Consider the following 20,066-nt stretch of genomic DNA (forward strand, 5'->3'; position numbering starts at 1 on the left):
CTGGTAGGATGGGTAATGGGATAAGAACACTTGACACTACGCCTAACATTTGAATTTGACTCCTAGGACCCTGTTTATGGAAGGAAAGAACTGGCTCCCCCAAAGGTTTGGGTTTTTTTGTTGTTGTTTTGGGTTTTTTTTGTTTGTTTGTTTTTTCTGACCTACACATAAGCTGTAGCATGTTCACACCAGAACCTATACTGCCCCACACAAATTACAGTAGGGTTATTAGCTTACATATTTAAGGAATATTTTCATTTTCTTCACTTTGAAAAAAGGAGAAGAAACCATAAGAATCAGAAGATACAGCATTGCTAACTTAAGGGAAAAACACCTCAAGTCAAGACAGTTACTCCCTGATGGGTCTATCAACAGTCAGGGATGGACTGAGGAAGGGCTAAGCTATCCTGAGGTCTCATTATTGAACTGTCTCCTGATAAATTCTGGAAGGGATGGAGTTGTCTTCAGTTGTGTACCCATCGGTGAACCGCCTGGGATCCAATGGATAGTCCAAACCATGGATGGGGAGAGGTGTTAGAAATAGGAGGGAAATAAGAGAAGGTAGGAAGTAAGTATAAAGAGAATGCATTATATAAACATTCATAAAAAGTTTAAAAAAAGAATGATCTTATGATATCTGATTTTTTTTTAAAGTAAGCATCATAAGATTATATTCAACTATATGGAATATACCCAGGGCACTATATGCCTTGTTGTAAGAAGTCTAAAAATATTTCTCAAATACATAAGATAATAACACTACTCAAAATTTGTATTACACTTATTTATTTGTGTGAGACCAGAGTGGATACTGATGTCCACCATGCTACAGGTCATAAAAGAACCTTTGGAGGCCAGTTCTCTCCTCACATCAACAGGGTCCTAGCTGTCAATTTCAAATGTTAGACTTAGAGTCAAGTGCTCTTATCCCATTACCCATCTTACCTACAATTAGACAAACATTTTGTAGAGTCGAAGTGTTCTATAGCTTATGTGCCTAGACTCTGTGGGGTGTATGTCTATCTTTGGTACCACTCATGGCTTCATTGTAAACATGATGCTCTGACAGTGTTGTGAACTGAAGCTTATAAGTATGCAGAAACAGGAATATTAGATCAGAAACAATATATTTTAGGTTAAAATTGGGTACCTTGTCAAAAAATCAATTTAATTTCTGAAATTCACAATAAAACCATGCTAAAGACAAAAATTTAAATTCATACAAACCTACTCTGGGTATTCTCTCATGGGGATGATTTATTCTTGTATTACCTATAAGAATCCCAAGTGTTATTGATATGAAAATATTATAAAATGTAATTTGAATCTGAAATATTTTTCAAAGGAGTGATGAGTTTGTATAAAGTGACAGTAAGGACAAAACAAGAGACAATTTGTTTCAAGAAACATGCTTCCTCCTTCCAAACTGTATCAAAATCAAGAGATTTATATACATCATTATTTAAGAGGGATTAAAATAAAGAAAATCACAGTATAAATAAAAAGGAGCCTCTGGCTTGCAGGGTTTCTAAGAGGAAATTTAACCTTTTAAAAGATATCTAATTTCTTGCTCCAAAAAGGGAATTAATGGTCTTATGTAAATAAATCATTTTATTTTTGAGTCTGAGAAAAGAAACATTGAAAAGTTCTAAGCTAACTGCATTCAGAGGGCAGACCAACAGCACTCTTCCTGTGGTCCTCTGTGGCCAACCATGTCCTAGCCCATTGTTGCAGTTCCTGACTCCCAACTGTGCTTCCTAAAATAGTTTGAAGCAAGGCTTGAATCAGTTGAAAGTAAATGAGCACATACTAAGAGGAAATCATGATTCTAACAAAAAGCACCATACCATGTAAACCATTGCTCTCAATGGAAATTAAAATTTCTATAACGTTTTTAAAAAAAAATCGACAGCTACAGCTACTTCTTACTCACTGTATCATCTAAACTGAACCCCCCATGGTTATAAAAATCAGTAATCCTTATGAAGTATAATACATCCCTGAATTCATAAGTTGGGATTACTTTTATTTAACTTAATATATTAAGGTAACACTTAGAACTGCAAAAATACAAAATAAAAGTGGGAACTTTTATTTCTCTAACCCCAACTTCCCTTTGTGTATTAAAGAAGTTGTTGAATATCACTAAGATTTTATTTCCTTTTTGAAAGTTAGAGATAATACCATTGACTTCATAGAATATAACGTAAAGTATATAGGCTTGTGTCAGCCACAGACCCCACATTCTGGTGCTAAGTTCTATGATTCCTGCAGATTTTAGCTTTCTTTTCCCCATTCATGTAATCTACACTTGATGTGTGAACCTTTCAACAATATAGTCTTGATCTCACAAAAAAAATTATAAGGGTAAAAATAAAATAAATTACAAAGCTTTTAGCAGGGCTTAGCCTATAATGAAAACAAGAGGAATATTTATATGAGACTCCCTTGCTCTGTAATATTACACGGAACTATTTCTCCTTCTACTTTCCCAGAAATTGTTCTGGTTTGTTTCTTCCATTCCTTCCTTCCATCTCCCACATGGAGAAATAGAATGTGGTATCTCATTCTCATGCAGTATCTCACAGAATTCCAAAGTCATGTGTTTGTACGCTAGGCCAATATACTGAGTAATACCTTATTAGTGGACTCTGCCAGTGCCTTCCTTAGACACATCCTCACCTTCCCAGCTACTCTGTAAAACATCAGCCCTTCAATATCCCTTCCTAACTGAAATATTTCATAATGATGGAACTCATTCCAATGCCACCCAAAATCCCTCTAGAACTGCACATTAAGCACTTAATAAATAATAACTCAGTTATTTCATTTCCTTTTGACATTATGTATATTCACCAAAACCCTACAATTTCTTTCTCTATATTCATGTATCTTTGGTTACTGATTCATTTCTACTAGAGTTCTATCTCTATTGCCTAATAAAATGGCAGTCAGTCTCATTCTCTTTATCTCTTCTCTTTCTCTTCTGGACATCTTTCCCCAATTTTTTGTGCAATTGATCATCTTGACCCCTGCATAGAACACTAATCACCCATGGCTCTTCCAAAATCTTACCAGTGCCTTAAACATCATACATCTTACCTTATAGACCTACACACACAAAAAGCTTACCCCAGACATTAAGACTTTGTCACATGGCAGTGCTCCAAACAGTAGTTTATTTTTCTGTTCTTCTTTCTCTTCAGTCTGTTGAGGATGACACTGCTTTTCATTTTCCCTAAGTTCTACCCTTCTCACCTGCAGTATGCTCTACCATGTGAGATTGTCTCTAGGTGTCTACTTTGGCACCTTTCCCACTATGAATCTATACCTCCCAGGCTATCCTTGTTTGTCTTGTGACACCTCAGACATCTAACATTAGCTCTAAAGCTGTGTTTTTCAATGTGACGCTACTTTCTGTCCCCAGAACAACATCAACATGCCCTGAATACTTGGATCTCTAATATCATACATAAAATCAAAATATTTCTCAAGAATACAAAGTACACTTTTTATTTCTACACACAGAAGAAAACGAGTTGCCACCATTTGGTGTAAATATTTGGGTGATATCATTCAGTCAGGTTTCCCTCTCCCTCCAAGGGAGAAAATGAAGATATCTAGATACTAAACAAGAGTTACATAACATTGCTCAGTAGAGAAGAAAACAGAGACCTTGAATTTTTTAATAAAAGAAGTTAATTTCAGGAAGTGAATTCCAAGAGTATTTTACAAAATCATTCAAGGCCTCTCCTACCTCCAGGTTACATCCTGGTCCATGTTTCCTACCTAGAGTCTTATAGCATTCCTTCCTTCAGAGCAAAGATAAGCTGAAACTGTAAATGTGTTCTGTCTACCACTTTCCAGCCTTTTCAGTATTGCAAGGGGAATACTAGGTAACATCCCAGTATCATATTGAATAGCACAACAGCCAGCAATTCTCTTTGTTGATAAATGAACAACTGTTATTAAAACTTTCATTAAAGTAAGCCCAATACCTCAGTTGTCACTAAACCATATTTTTCTAATGTTCAAAATATTTTCTGTTGGAATGGTGCTTGAGGTTGAATCAGACACAGAACTGGCTTTATGCTGCAGTTTATCATTAGTGCTAAAGCTGATAAAACTATCTAGGATTTTTATAGCACCACATGTTGATAATTAATAATAACAATAATCTATGTAGGTAATAGCTAAGATTTTAAAATAATTTCAAATATGTAATTTCAATCTTGGCATAATAATGGAAACTCAGCCAGGTTTTATTATATGATTTTGCAAAGGACAATATGGATCTAAAACAATTTCAAGTTTTCCCAGAATCTTCATGGGACGAAAGAACAGAGACTATATTAAAATCTAGGTTCTTTCTGCCACCACTTAGAACAAGCTTCTTTCCATTTCCTTTGGTGTTGCATACCTAGAACAATTTAATAGATTTTATCTGTACTTTTGTGTCAGAATATAAGAGATCCAGAAGTCAACACCAACCTAGCACCTTCCTTTGGTGCCAGGCATGCTCCAACCTAGCCAGAGTAAGAGATTATGTAAAGGAAAACCATGAGCACATTCAAAGAGGCAGGGTAGAAAAAGCTCAGTCTACAAGCCATGGAAGAATTAAAGATTCTGAAGTTTTCCTCTGTCTGGTTTCTGTCACTGAACATAGATTAGCTGCCCCACCCTTGCTGCTGGGGGATGGAGGTAAAGCAAGAAGAGACACTGGGAATGAGGCAGTCACACATAAAGTTTTACTTTATGCAAAAGGCATGCACCTGCTGCAACAGAAACTAAGACAGATTCATGCTGGATAAACACAAACACATCAGAAAGCCAGTATTCTTGCTACTGTAAGCAAATGGCACTTACTACAGTCTTTGCTTTCAGAAAAGTTTTTTCACCTTAGCTTTTGTTCCCTCCCCACAAACACACAATCATTTTCTCTATATTCTGAAGTTTAAGCAAGATTTTTTCTTTAACCACATGTGGATTTTTTTAACTACTAAGGTTGATTTATGTTGGCCACTACCTACACATGCAAAGTGACTGATTTGCTTACTAGTCAGAGGAAACCAGGTTTATGTCCTTAACATAGTGTATGCAAAATTCAGAGTGGTTTTGAATGGATGGATGGATGGATGGATGGATGGATGGATGGATGGATGGATGGATGGAATGGAACAGTTACTAAAATTTGTTAAGTAAATAGGTGATGTTTTTCCCTACACAAAATGAGGAGCTCACAGCTGCCCTTTTGTCCCCAAATTCTGACAACAGCATATAGCACCTTCATTAAACATTTGTGCCCCAGCTGGAGGTTAGTCCCCTGGATTTTCACATTTTTCCAAGAAAAAGGCACATGCCTTTTAACTTTACAAAGTAAATCTATGTAATTATATTTGTCCCTAAAACACATTTTAGATAAAAACTAAGTAGCTGACAGAAATTATTTCTAAAGTAAATTGAATGAAATAGTAATAACAACTTGTTGGTTACAATCACAAGGTCATAAGAAACAGGAATAGATTTTCCTCATGATGTTAAGCCTGCTTATTGTTAACAGTGAAATTATGTACCTACTCTAGGTGAAACTAAAGATGCTCAACCTTTTTTTCTTAAATGGAAGTATGTTCACTAAGCATAACCTGCCTATGTGCTAAGTATTGACTCCTTTGTTGACACACCTTTAAATAGTGCAGTTTAGTCATTCAATAGTAAGTTATTTACTTTGCTGCTCTTCAACCTTGCTTAAAGCTGCATATTTGAAACACAGGAACATCCTGGACCAGACCATGTCAGCATGAGAGCAAGGGTTGCTTCTCTTGTTTTTTTGCTACTGTTTTAGGATTAGTTCACTAATTGCTGCATAATTGGCCCAGTTTTTTTTTTTTTTTTTTGCATCCTTTATTAAGGCATAATTAACAAAGACTCACACATTTGGTGGATGCAGTTTGTTTTGAACATATGCAAACATTTGTGATAACCATCAAGGTGACGTAGATATCCAACACCTTCCTAAGTTACCTTGTACTATTTTTTTTATTATGATTTTCTTTATTTACATTTCAAATGCTATCCCAAAAGTTCCCTATACACCCCCCCACCCCCCTCCCCTGCTCCCCTACCCAATTGGCCCAGTTTTAAAAGATGATCCTAACTTTTTTTCAGGAATCTTTCACCTTATCCCTTCATCATTTCCCAAGACAGCTTTTTGTGTTGCTTTCAGTTTGCCATTGTCTGTACCAGAAGTAAAATTTAGCATCAGTCACTGTTTCCATAATGTTATTCACAGAGCTTCTTTACAGTAATAGGATCTCTTCTGGAACAGAAATGGGATGCAATGCCCAGCTGCCTTTGTTATCTTTGACCTAATGACATCCTCACCTTCAAAAAACACACAGCCTTCAGGGTTGTGAAGGTGCTCAGTCTGCACTGTACAAGACAACAACTCCTTAATTAGCAAACAAATCCCAGAAAGATGAGAAAGGAAGTCTTTGAAAATCAGACCAAACAATTAAAACTATTTTAAGGGATTACTATCAGTGAGTCTCCCTACTTCTCTGACTGATTGTCCTTGAGTATATTAATCTATATTTAGTCATTTTTGCTTTACTTAATCTTTTAGTACACTTTAAAGAAGATTAAATCATTTTATCTGGCACTAAATCAAGTCAGTATGTTCTGTGGCTAATTATTTTTAAGTGTAGGTGAGTGTTTAAGTACTTTGCATTTGTTTTGAATGTTGACCACATTGTTGGAAGGAATAGGAGCATGATGTGGCTTTGAAAAGAAGAATAGTTGTCCACTTATATGTCTTCTTTTCTAAGAAAACACTATACAATAATAGTAAATGTATTAGCAGTGAGCTGACAATATACAAGCCAATTCAGAATATGACATATTGTATTTCATATGACAAAAATTCATTTATGAATATTTCCAGTCATAATTACTTGTCAGTTTATAGAGAAATGTTCTCTCTCTCCCTTCCTTCCTTCCTCTCTCTCTCTCTCTCTCTCTCTCTCTCACACACACACACACATCACACATGTATATATGTGTCTTTGTATGTGTGTATGTCTGTGTGTGAAAGTATGTGAGGTGTATGCTGTACAGACACAAGTAGAAGTCAGAACTGACAACTTTTTGTGTCAGTCCTAATCTTCTATCTTGTTTGAAATGGGGTTTTTGTAGCTGTGTACAAGCTTCCAAGGATTCACCTGTATCATACTCTTACAATAAGAGCCTTGAGATTACAGAGGCACACGCTATGTGTCTAGCCTTTACATTGAGCCTGGAATTCAAAGTCAAGTTTACTATGCTTTGTGGCTAGTGTTTTTACATGCTGAGCCATCTCCACAGGTTTTATCTATGGATTTCACCTTCTCAGATATTAGTTCTTATGATCTGAGGTCTAGACTGCTTTCCTCCTTCATCCAAGTTTTCCTTCTACTAGAAGCTATCTCTTCCACAGATCATTATTCTCTGACTCTTGACAAAATCGGGTGAAAAAATTGAATTTCTCTACTGTGTCCTAAGCAGGACACTACCACTGAGGAAGCAAATGAAGTGTGTGATATCTGGGGTATTGGGAGGATGGTGACAGTCTAATGGTGCTTATAATTTCCTTGTGTTTACTTCTATTTTCAGAAGTTATGTTAGATGACCTGAACAATTGGAGACACATTTATGTAAATCTTCCAAAGTTCAGCCTGATCAATGAAATTTACCAGTCATTTGAGCCTGTTCTGGTCCATTTTAACAGAAGCCACAAACCAAAGCCAAAGTCATTTTGACATTTTAGAATTTTGAATTGCATTACATTTATTATAAAGTGCAAATATTGTGCTTTGCATAGGCTTCTTAATGATTCCATGTCTCATAAAGTTTTTGGAAGTGGTTCAGTTCTGTATAAGTCCAAACATATCTGTGCTATAGTGTAGTAGAAAAGTCACTACTTTATGTTTGCCTCTTATATTCACATATGGACCAATGTTCTGGAAAACTCCAAAACTTTTCTTCCTTATTCAACACAGGAGAAAACTCTTCACAGATAAATCCCACTTAAAATTTTAGTAAAAAACTGTGTAACTTTTATTTGAACTCTGGTTCATTCTGGATCTCTCTACTCTAGTTTAGGTGCTTCTGTTACCAAATTAACTTTCTGTAGAGTACGCCTTTTAAAAAAAAGAAAAATCACATGTATTCCTTTTACTTCTTTACTTAGAAAATTGAATATAATTCTTTTTCCTTCAATTATATTGGTTGTTGATTTTTCTCAATTTCTGAAATTTCCCTGTAGAATTATCTACATTCTCCATTTTCCCCCATAAAACATTAAAAAAAAAAAAAAAAGCTATTCAACTAAAGGGATATGGTCAAAATTAAGTTCAGACATGCAGACTTCTTGAACTCGGGTGATTTGGTTTGTCAAGATGAGGGAAAGGAAAGAATGAGAACCTTAGTCACAGAGCATGAAAGAGCAGAGCAACAGAGAGATAGCATGTGATGTGTACAGCTAACAAAGCAATATTACCAAGGTATCATATAGAGAAGGTACCAGAGTCTTCTACAGCAGTCAGGTAAGATAAGCCATGATACTATGTGTAGAAAGAGAAGATCCACTCTGAGATGAACTAGGGAGGCCCTGACACTGTGAGAGACTACTTTCCTTACATTTCAAGACAGAGATCAGAGTGCTATTTAAGCCCATATCCTGAAGATGAAGGTTTTCAGAAAATGCCAAGATGCATAACTGTTTATCTTTGTCACTGCCCATCAGTATTTGTAGATTTAAAATGTACTGTCAGTATAGGAAAAGAAGAAAAAAATCACCTGAAATTTATACAAGCCCTAAACCATGTGTGTCCTTTTCCTATCAATGTGCTTTGCCTTCTGGGTGATAGTCACTCCTCTTCAACCACAGAAATGGCATCCTACTGCTACTACACTCTTGACAGTACATGCCCATAAAACAAGGCTTCTCATTTTTAATTTTAGCTATATAATCACATATTATTAGTTATCATCTTGTATTAACATATTGAAAATAATTCTACACACCAATTAATAAATTCCCTCCTAATACAGATTTCCAGGGAAAGTTTTAGTTATTGATAGCCTGTGTTTAATAGTAATACATACAATACTAAAATACATTCTATTTCCTACAGCCAAAATAATCCTTTCTATATGTGTAAGAACTATAAATAGTGTTCACCTTGATATGGCTTATAAAATATAAATAATTAATTTTAGCCTACAGAAAAAATACTATAGTTTGGATATTTGTGTGCACGAGTGTGTGTGTATGTGTGTGTGTGTGTGTGTGTGTGTGTGTGTGTGTGTGTAAAATTTGCCTTTATAAAGACTACAAACAGATTCTAGACGTATTTAAATATAAAATGTCCATATATCACCATGGTTCCATATAGCATAACATCATAGCTCAAGTAATAGATTTTCAATCTAACTGATATAAGGAATATGAGGACTATGAGTTTTACTTTTACATTTTAGTAGATACAACTGGCTGGCTTGCATAACTCTACAGTGGACTTTTTACAATTAAAAAACTCAAAGAAAGCACATAGTCTTTGGAAGTTTCCTACTTGACGAAGAAGAAGGAAAAAAAACAGCAGCATAAGATCCAAAGGACTCCCAGAAGCAATTCTGTCTGTGAGTTCATAAACTCAGTGATTCTTTATATAACATGTAGTCTTTATATTTGCTAGGAAAAATAATCAATTAAAACTCTCAGCCTATAATTATAAGAAAGCAAGACTAATAAAAAAGGGAAAAACTATTAAAATATCCATTTGCATTTTAACATGCTAATACTCAGATGTCTGTCTGAAAAATCTGTTAGAGCTACTGAATCTCTCTGATTGCAGGAGTCAATTATATCACTCTAGAAATGGTTTAAACTAACCAGATGCATCCAAAGACACCATTCACAGAACTAAAAAGACACCAAATGCTGTAACAACTAACTCTGTAAATACTGTAAAATATGCTTAACTTTGTATTAGATGGGAACTGTCTTACCCAAGAGGCTTTATAACTTCTGTGTCTTATAGTCTGAGAAAATAGTTGTGAGGGAGGACACAGAGGACCACTGTCTGCATTTTTCTAAAGTAAAGGAAGTAAGAGTATTGTCTATCTCCTGTTGAACAGCACCTGAGCCCATAGAGTCTACCAGCTGATGGATATTAAAGTTTCCCGCTCTGAAAAAGATGAAAAATTATATCAGACAGGAAGCATACCCTTCAGACTAGTGGCAGGCATCTAACAGGAACACTAGTCAACCTTTATTCTGAGTGCTGTTAAGTGTGCTCAGAGATAGAGGGCACAACTCTTCCTTCTCATTGAAGTGACACATTTTGTATTGTGCTTTCATGTACACATCACCGAGCAGAAAAGTTCCCAGGCAATAAAACTGCTCTTGGTTATGAATGAGGCTGTTTGAGGGAGATAAACTATCAGTACTGGGGAGAGAGAAATGTGGTGATGGCAATTATGACCATGAATCTGATGAATAATGGCAAACTAAGGATTTCTTGAGGAGGAGGAAGAAAGGAAACTTCTTTATTCTCTCCTCCTTTCTCCATGTGAGTAAACACCAGGATTTAAAAGCCAATATTTTTAGAGGCTTTGTTTAATAGTTGTGTGGTTTCATTCTCAGCTTAATAATATGGCTTGGTAACATGTAAGGCTGCAGGAGAAACTGTGTTGGAGAAGGAAGAGTTTTAAAAAAAAAAAATGCAAGCCCTTCTCAAGGTAGCCTACCCAAAGCTCTCTATGAGTTGCATTTTCCCTTTGCCCCCTTCCCTTCTCCCAGCAAGTAAACAAAAGCATTGAAATTACAACACTGCAAGAAACTCCTAAGAGTAAATCATTAAAAAAAAAAAAACAAAAAACAAAAACAAAAACAAAACAAAACAAACAAACAAAAAAAAAAAACAAAAACAGAAGTATCAAAGATCATAAGTAAACTTTGGGATTCAGGATTTACCTGCTCTGATCCCAGTTGGCAGCAAAAAGGACTAAAATCTTCCTCCCATAATGGTCCAGATTGGCCAGGCCCCCAGGAAAGCCATCCTTCAGTGCCTGCTTGATGCCAGGGTCAGTGGCCTTGAAGCTTTTGAACATATCCAGGTTCTGCTGCCGGTACTCAAAGTATTGGGCCAAGAGTCGAAAAGCTTCGAAGTGATGAAATTTCCTGGCCCGTAAGAAGCGTAAGATGAAAGCGTCATCTGTGCGCAGAAAGCCAATGTCCGGCCTAGTGATGACCATGTCCCTTACTTCTTGGATGTCCTGGTGCAGAGTGTCTGGGTTCTCATTGAGTTCCAGGCGAGCTTTCTCCAAAGTCTCAGGAGAGAGACCAGCTTGCAAATGAGTCATTGTCCCCTTGTAGCCAAGCTGTCTACTCTGATCCTCTCTTTGTGTGTCCAACAATATACCTGGTACTTGTCACCTCCACACCACACTCCCGCATCCGCTTCTCCTCACTGCTGTCTGCTTCCTTTCCTGTACAAGAAATGGTTCCTCTTCTGTTTTAAGCCAAGTACCCTGTTGCTCCTGCTTTTCCCCATAGCTTTTCTGGAGAGTATCTAAATGTCTCCCCCTAGCACCCCTTAAAAAACAATGCCTCCCATTCGAAGTGAGCCTTTGGACAGGCCCTGCAAGCCTGTCTCTTGTCCTTTACCACTCTGAATGTGAAAGAAAGAAAGAAAGAAAGAAAGAAAGAAAGAAAGAAAGAAAGAAAGAAAGAAAGAAAGAAAGAAAGAAAGAAAGAAAGAAGAGGAAAGGAGAGGAAAGGAGAGGAAAGGAAAGGAAAGGAAAGGAAAGGAAAGGAAAGGAAAGGAAAGGAAAGGAAAGGAAAGGAAAGGAAAGGAAAGGAAAGGAAAGGAAAGGAAAACCCTAATTCCAACTAGCATGAGTCTTGGTTCTGTCTTCTGTCTTGCAAGATGTAAAGAAAACAACCCCCACAGACATCTCAGCCTCAGCCCTGTGACTCGGCTGCGGTCCCTGATAAAGGATGTGCCTGCCACAGATAAAGATGAGAATTAAGATTAATAATAAGGTAGCTCTTCAGCTGTGATATCCAAGGCGGGGAGGAAGAATCTTTGGCAGAAAGAGAGAAAGAGGAAGGGAAAGAAGCTCATTTCTCTCTTGCTTATTCAAAGGTGCTATTTTTATAGGATGTCGTTGTGTGGTTTTTACTTTAGGTTATTAAGATCCAATTAGGGGAGACTGCAAATCGTGCACCTCTTCCACACACAGTAATTTCATAAGGCTCCAGCTGGGTTTTGGGTACGGTCGACAGAGGCGTGGGCTCACCCTCCCCACCCCGCCCCCAACTTCTGCCTAGTCTCTCCCTTTATTTCAGGGGACTTGCCAAGGAAGTGGAGGATAATGATAAGGACAGGAGGAAACCTCTTTGGGAGCAAAGATGTCAAAACCAGGGTGGGTGCAGGGAGTTGTGGAACACGAAATAAAAATGTCTCTATTTTTCCTATAACGACTCCCCCCCCCCCCAAGCCAGAAAGAAGAAAGAGCAGTCAGTTCCTACCAGCAAACCGCGAGGCAGAGACACTAAGCAATGCGGCACTCCCCAGCATCCATCAGCCCTGGCGGAGGTGGTGGCGGCGGTAGGGGCGACAGCAGCATCTACTCCTCTCAGAGGGATGGAGCAGAGGAGAGAGATGGTGGCTGAGACCCGCCTGAGGATTCACCAGGGAGCAGCCTCGGCGACCTCATCCAAGGACAGCCAGCCTGTCAGCAGGAAGGGTGGGGACCCGCAGAGCTAGGACCTCGCTACCCGGCCAGCCTTTTGCCTTCGAGAGAGGAAGAAGGGAAGGGATGGGAACGCCCGGACGATGCAAGCCCTCTAGGGCTGCGGCAGCCTTTACCTTTGTACGCCCAAGCGGTGACACGGCGCAGCCCGCAGGGGCTGTTCCACTGCCCCGAGAGCCACTGGGTCCCGCGCGCCCCTGGGGCTGCCGCAGCCACTCCTGAGCCGACTGCTGCTAAAAGAGGATCCGGCTCATCCCAACTCTTGATTATCCCAGAAGAGAGCTCCTAGCGTTGTAAGCGCTCACACATGCTCTCCGCTCCTCTCTCTGCCTCTTAGGGATAGGAACGTATTTTGGGAGGCATTCAAATATCCCAAGCCCCAACTTCAGCCTGCTCTGGTTCCCAGATCCCAGCTAGGTATGGCTCTAACTGGTCTGGGGGAACAGCTATGGCCTCACAGCATCCCTATGCTCCTTGCTTTGTGTGCATGACCCCGGAGTGTGGGGTTGAGTAGCCCTTGCTTTTGCAACTTAATTGAGATTGAGAAACCTTTACTGGTTCTTGTGGGTAATTTTGATTGAGTAGGAGTACGGAAACTATTGTATTTTCTGCTTTTGTTGTACGCAGAGATATTTAATTTTAAGAAATATTAAACTATCCCTGCTAAATTCCCTTTAAAGAGGATGAAAACGACATCCAGGCAAAAATCAACAATACCAACAAGAATAACAAAATTGTCATAGGACAGGGGGTTGGGTGGGAACAGGGAAAGAGGGCACTTGATTCCTAATAAAGTGTATTTCCAGATATAAATATGCTCTTTCCTTGTAATGCATCTTTATATTGGGATTATCATAAAGCACAGTGAGCATTACTCAAACTGTAAGAAAGGGTCCTGTGTTTAAGTTACCCCAATGCAGCAACTCTTTACTGAACTCCAGTGTAGGTCAGTGTTGTAGATAGCCCTGGAGCTCATTATATTTTATATTAATTCTGTTTTCCTGTGACTGGTTTCGAACAAGGAATGAGTCAGCACTCAGGCGATTTCCTGTAAACCTGCTTCCCACCTTAATTTGNAAAATAAAGGAGAGCTGATGATTGGGCAGATAAAAGGGAAGGTTGAGCAGAAGGTGAAGTGAGAGAAGAAGGAGAAAATGGAAGAGGGAGAGGACACAAAGGAAGAGGAAGAAGAAGAAAAGCTGAGCAGAAGCACCTGGCCTGGAGAAACCACAAGTTCTAATGGGTCTCATAGATGTGGAAGATGGTAGTGTAGCAGTAGATCTGCCCAATCTAGGTGCACAGCATGTGTTCATATTAATTGAGTCGTATTTGGGTTGGAGATTTACCACAACAGGTCAGTGTTCTAGGAGGTGCCCCTGAAGTTGCCACACTTTAAAGACTGTTAGACTTTCAAATTATACATTAGTTTTGTTTTCTTGAGTATGGTATTGATAAAAAAAAAAGAAAGGAGTGTGATATGGCATACTACATCATTTGTCAAATAAATTATTGTGAAATAATTTAAGAACCAGAAAAGGGGAATAAGTCATATACATTGGTTAAAGTTTAAATGCGGTAGATGAAAATTAGTCATATAAATAGATATGTATGTGCTTATGAATGTATCTGGTGTGTGTATGTGTCTGTGGTATATATTTTACATATACACTTTACATCTCTTGGGAACTATGGAGAACTGATTCCTAGGTCTTGTGGATAACAACCTCTCACAGGTTTACATATGTAGAATGCTACAGAATTTGTATATATTCTACACACATCTTCCATGTGCTTAAAGCATCTCTTTATTACTTATGATAATTAACTCAATGCAAATACTGTGTAAATAGTTGCCATGCGGATTCTTTACGGAATAATGGTGAAGAGATGAAGAGGCAGGCCAATATATGTTTAGTAAGGATGGAAATTGTTTGTGCAAGTATTTTAGTTCTCAGTTTGTTGAATCCACAAATACAGAACCCATAAATATGAATCTTTATTCTATATAACTTGGCTTTAGCAAATACCTAAAAGTTAGAAAAAATTCCTTTCTCCTATCAACTGATAAACAAGTTTTAGCTATCACCCACACTGAAAGTGAATTTTCTACAATTATCTTGTGTTTTCTACATGTCTTACAAAAAGATAATAGGTGCCTGTTATCCAGACTAACTTTTTTTCATGACTAACAGTAATCTTGGAGGGGCTTTGATAGAGATAATGATGCCTCCATCTGAAATCAAGGAAAGTCCTTCTCTAGGCATGGAGCTATAATCTCCTTATCGAACCAAAGGCAAACACCAGGCCTATGGAAATTTACTACTCCAAAAGTACCCCATATATGTACAAATATCACCTGACTTTCTTTTCTTAACTCTATAGGAAAAAAGCTAAGAACCCAATGCCTGATATGGATATTTGTGCTTCATAATGGTTTGATAAACCAGAATGTTTGCTCATATTTGCTAACAGCATTTCTGAAATTACAGTTAATTTGTTACCTTAAAATAATTAAACACAGATTTCTCAGTGTATTTTAAAAACAACTGCTTAATATCACTCTCTGAAGTGTAACTGTTTGAGATAAATAGATACATAGATAGATAGATAGATAGATAGATAGATAGATAGATAGATAGATAGATACACAGATACATAGATACATAGATAGATACATAGATAGATACATAGACAGATAGAGACATAGACAGAGGGACAAATAGATTTTGTTGCTACTTTTATTGCTTGAAATGCTGGTGTTGGAACTAAAGCCCTTGAACATACTAAGGAAGAACTCTACCTAACAATGAAACATATTCACAGGCCCTTTTCAGACTATACTTTATTATATTTTTTTATTATTTAAAAATTTTAATTTAAATATATTTTGGTAATACTCTTCCATTCTCCAAGCCTTTCTGGATTCTCTCCACCACCCAATATTAAGTTTTTCTCAAAAAACAAAAACTCAATACAACAAAGACCTCCCCAAAGCAAAAATACAAAACAAAAATACTAAATTGTAATCAAATAAAAGCATGTACAGAAAGCTATGGAGTTGGATATATGTTGGTCAACTATGCTTGAACACGAGGCCTGTCCAGGAGAGTGGTTGATATACTCAGTGTCATTCTGTTAGAGAAAATGGATTTCCTGTCTCTTAGCAGATTTAAGTGACAGTTCAGTTGTTAATCTTTATCCAGTGGTTAACTTTTTCTTTCATTCATTCACCAAAAATTTTAGAAAATATATCAAGATAAAATCCATTAAGAAAAAAATAAAAGTTATCACATCGAAGTTGTACAAAACAAAACAAAACAAAACAAAAAAGGAACTTAGAAGAAGGCACAAGAATAAAAATTATACTTGTTCCTACATTCAGAGACCCCATAAAAACACTAAACTGGAAACCATAATATATAAGCAGAAGATCTGGTGCAGACCCTGTGCATGCAGCAATGGGGTCTTTCAGTTTGTGGAGAGCAACCTATATAGTCTTTGCAACAGTCTGGTTTTTTGTGGGGATTCCCATAGAACCTCTTCAGCCAACAATTTAAATACATATAACCCCCACTCCATCCATCCATCCATCCATCCATCCATCCATCCATCCATCCATCTATAGTGATCTATTCTATTTCCCTTACCTAACAATGTCTGTCTGTCCCTTCTAGTTCCTTACTCTATATCTGCCCTCTGTGGTCCTATGGATCATAGGTTGGTTATCACTCACTTCACAGATAATATCTACAAATTTCTGAGTCTGAGATGCCTCATTTTTAGTTCCGGCTACTTGCTTGCAAATTTCATGATGTCATTTTTAATAGCTGAGTAATACATTGTGTAAAGTTACCACATTTTCTTTATTCATTCTTCTGTTGAGAGATATCTAAGTTGTTTCCAATTTCTGGCTATAATGAATAGAGAAGCAATAAATATGATTGAGTATGTGTCTCTCTGGTAAGATAAAGAATCCTTTGGAACAATGCCTAGGAATAGTATAAATGGATTTTGAGGGAGATAATCCCATCTTCCTGAGAAGTTGCCACCCTAATTTCCAAAACTACTGTAGACGTGTGCATTCCCACCTGCAATGTATGAGTGTTCCTGTTACTCAGTGTTCTTACCAGGATGAGCTGTTACTGTCTTATTGATCTTACCCATTCTGACAAGTGTAAAATAAAATCTCCAAGGAGTTTTGAATTGCATTTCCCACTCCTTATCTTGACTCTTCTCTCCCTGATAATGAGGATGATTTTCATTATCTAAACTTTTGGGGGGGCGGGGGGGCTCGAACTCAGAAATCCACCTGCCTCTGCCTCCCAAGTGCTGGGATTAAAGGCGTGTGCCACCACCACCCCGCTTATCTAAACTTTTTAAATATTGTTTCAATTTCTCCTTATTAAGAACCCTCTATATCCTCTAAAAAAAATAAAAATAAAAAGTCTCCAGTTGGGGAAATGTATACTGAAATATGTGAGGAAGACCTCAAATGGTTTTTTTTTTTTTTTCCTTCAGAGTACCCAGTTAATTCCACATCATCTATAGACACTTCCCCTGCCCTATGAGAGATATAGGACACCCATTTTCACAAAATAACTGTGTATATGCCTACACCTTAACTCAACAAAAATATTCCATGCCCAGGCTTTTGCATACTGAAGACTCCTTGATGGTTCAGATAGTGGGGACCCAGCAGAATCATCAAGGACATCAGGGAACTGAATTGAAAACTTTATAAGATAAGGGAACTTGCAGAGTTTTTGGCGTCAGTCCTTTGATTTAGAAATTATTGCCCTGCTTACCTGATCCTTATACTTCTGATTGTTCCTCCCCAAATCTTGACTTTGAGCTTAGAATTCTTACTTGTTTGTTTTAATTTTTATGTGAAAAATGCCTTTTTTTTTTTTTTAATAAATTCTCCAGTACAGCTCTAAGGGTCAAAAATTACTTGTGTTCCTAAATCATTGTTACACATTTTACATTACAAAATGCACCTGTACATTTTACATCAACAGTACTGCACTAATTAATGATAATTAGTTAAATCTAGATTGATGACAGCATTTGTAAATACTTTAATTTTTCTATATTTTTCCTAGCTCCTCTTGTTTCTGTTGTAAAATACCAGTATTTTCAGAATTGTTTTTAAAGTAATTTTTATTTTTCTCTGATTCTATATTGTCTAGTTATTTTAAATTTCAGTCATGTTTTTCTTGCAGATATTTTCTTTATGTATATTTCAAATGTTATCCCCTTTCCTAATTTCCCCTCCGAAAACCCCCTATCACCTCTGCCTTACCCCTGCTTACCAACCCACCCACTCCTGCTTCCTGGCCCTGGCATTCTTCTATACTGGGGCATAGAACCTTCACAGGACCAAGAGCTTCTCCTCCCATTCACTAGGCCATCCTCTGCTACATATGCAGATAGAACCATGAGTCCCACCATGTATTTTCTTTGGATCATGGTATAGTCCCAGAGAGCTCTGGTTAGTTCATATTGATGTTCCTCCTATGAGATTTCAAACCCCCTCAGTTCCTTGGGTCCTTACAATAGCTCCTTCATTGGGTACCCAAGGGATGGCTGTGAGGATCCACTTCTGTATTTATCAAGCACTGGCAGAACCTCTCAAGAGACAGCTATATCGGGCTCCTGTCAGAAAGCTCTTGTTGGCATTCACAATAGTGTCTGGTTTTGGTGTTTGTTTATGGGATGGATCCCCAGGTGGGGCAGTCTTTGGATGGTCATTCCTTCAGTCTCCGCTTCAGACTTTGTCTCTGTAACTCCTTCCATGAGAATTTAGTTCTCCTTTTGTGAAGGATCGAATTATCGACACTTTGGTCTTCCTTCCTTTCTGAGTCTCATGTGTTTTGCAAATGGTATCTTGGGTATTCTGAACGTCTGGTCTAAGTGAGTGCATATATGTGTGTTCTTTAGTGATTGGGTTACCTCACAGGATGATATACTCCAGATACATCCATTTGCTTAAGAATTTCATGACTTCATTGTTTTTAATAGCTGAGTAGTACTCCATCATGTAAATGTACATTTTCCATATCCATCTCTCTGTTTAGGGACATCTGGGTTCTTTCCAGTTTCTGCTATAATAAATAAGGCTGCTATGAACATAGTGGAGCAATTGTCCTTATTACAATTTGGAGCATCTTCTGGGTATACGCCCAGGAGACATACTGCAGGATCCTCTGGTAGTACTATGTCCAATTTTCTGAGGAACTGCCAAAACTGATTTCCAGAGATGTTGTACCAGCTTGCAATCCCACCAGTAGTGGAGGTATGTTCCTCTTTCTCTACATCCTTGTCAGCATCTGCTGTCACCTGAATTTTTTGATCTTAGCCATTCTGACTGGTGTGAGGTAGAATCTCAGGGTTGTTTTGATTTGCATTTCCCTGATGACTAAAGATATTGAACATTTTTTTTCAGTGCTTCTCAGCCATTCTGGATTCCTTAGTTGAGAATTCTTTGTTTAGCTCTGCACCCCATTTTTTAATAGAGTTATTTGGTTTTCTGGAGTCTAACTTCTTCAGTTCTTTCTGTATATTAGGTATTAGCCCTCTATTGGATTTAGGATTGGTAAAGATCATTTCCCAATCATTGGTTGACTTTTTGTCTTATTGACAAGATTTGCAATTTTATGAGGTCCCATTTGTTAATTCTTGATCTTACAGTACAACCCATTGGTGTTCTCTTCAAGAATTTTTCCCCTGTGCCCAAATCTTTGAGACTCTTCCCCACATTCAACTACATAAGTTTCAGTGTCTCTGGTTTTATTTGGAGTTCCTTGATCCACTTAGACTTGAGATTTGTACAAGGAGATAAGAATAGATCAGTTTGCATTCTTTTACATGCTAACCAATAGTTGAGCCAACACCATTTATTGAAAATGCTGTCTTTTTTCCACTGGATGGTTTTAGCTCCTTTGTCAAAGATCAAGGTGTGTGGGTTCATTTCTGGATCTTCAATTTTATTCCATTGATCTACCTGTCTGTCGCTGTACCAGTACCATGCAGTTTTTGTTCACAATTACTCTGTAGTACAGCTTGAGGTCAGGCATAGTGATTCCACCAGAGGTTCTTTTATAGTTGAGAATGATTTTTGCTATCCTAGATTTTTGGTTATTCCAGATCAATTTGCAAATTGCCCTTTCTAACTCGGTGAAGAATTGAGTTGGAATTTTGATGGAGATTGCATTGAATCTGTAGGTTGCTTTCAGCAAGATAGACATTTTTACTATATTAATCCTGCCAAT

General features: G+C 37.6%; 1 protein-coding gene across 2 annotated transcripts in view; it reads right to left on the reverse strand.

The window, feature by feature from the left end:
* Nucleotides 1-13,190, reverse strand: part of LOC110326861 (clavesin-2) — a 61,865-nt gene extending 48,675 nt beyond the window's left edge. The window contains exons 1-2 of one of the 2 annotated variants that reach the window (XM_021205473.2): nucleotides 12,572-13,190; nucleotides 11,012-11,526 (exon numbers count right to left, since the gene is read on the reverse strand). In XM_021205473.2, coding sequence (XP_021061132.1) covers nucleotides 11,012-11,400 — 389 coding nt within the window. In that variant the 5' untranslated portion in view covers nucleotides 11,401-11,526; nucleotides 12,572-13,190. The remainder of the gene's footprint in view (nucleotides 1-11,011; nucleotides 11,527-12,571) is intronic. The other variant, XM_029542426.1, reaches the window with a different exon arrangement.
* Between the last annotated feature and the right edge of the window lie 6,876 nt (nucleotides 13,191-20,066).

The sequence above is a fragment of the Mus pahari genome, chromosome 9 (assembly GCF_900095145.1).
Source record: "Mus pahari chromosome 9, PAHARI_EIJ_v1.1, whole genome shotgun sequence".
Lineage (NCBI taxonomy): Eukaryota > Metazoa > Chordata > Mammalia > Rodentia > Muridae > Mus > Mus pahari.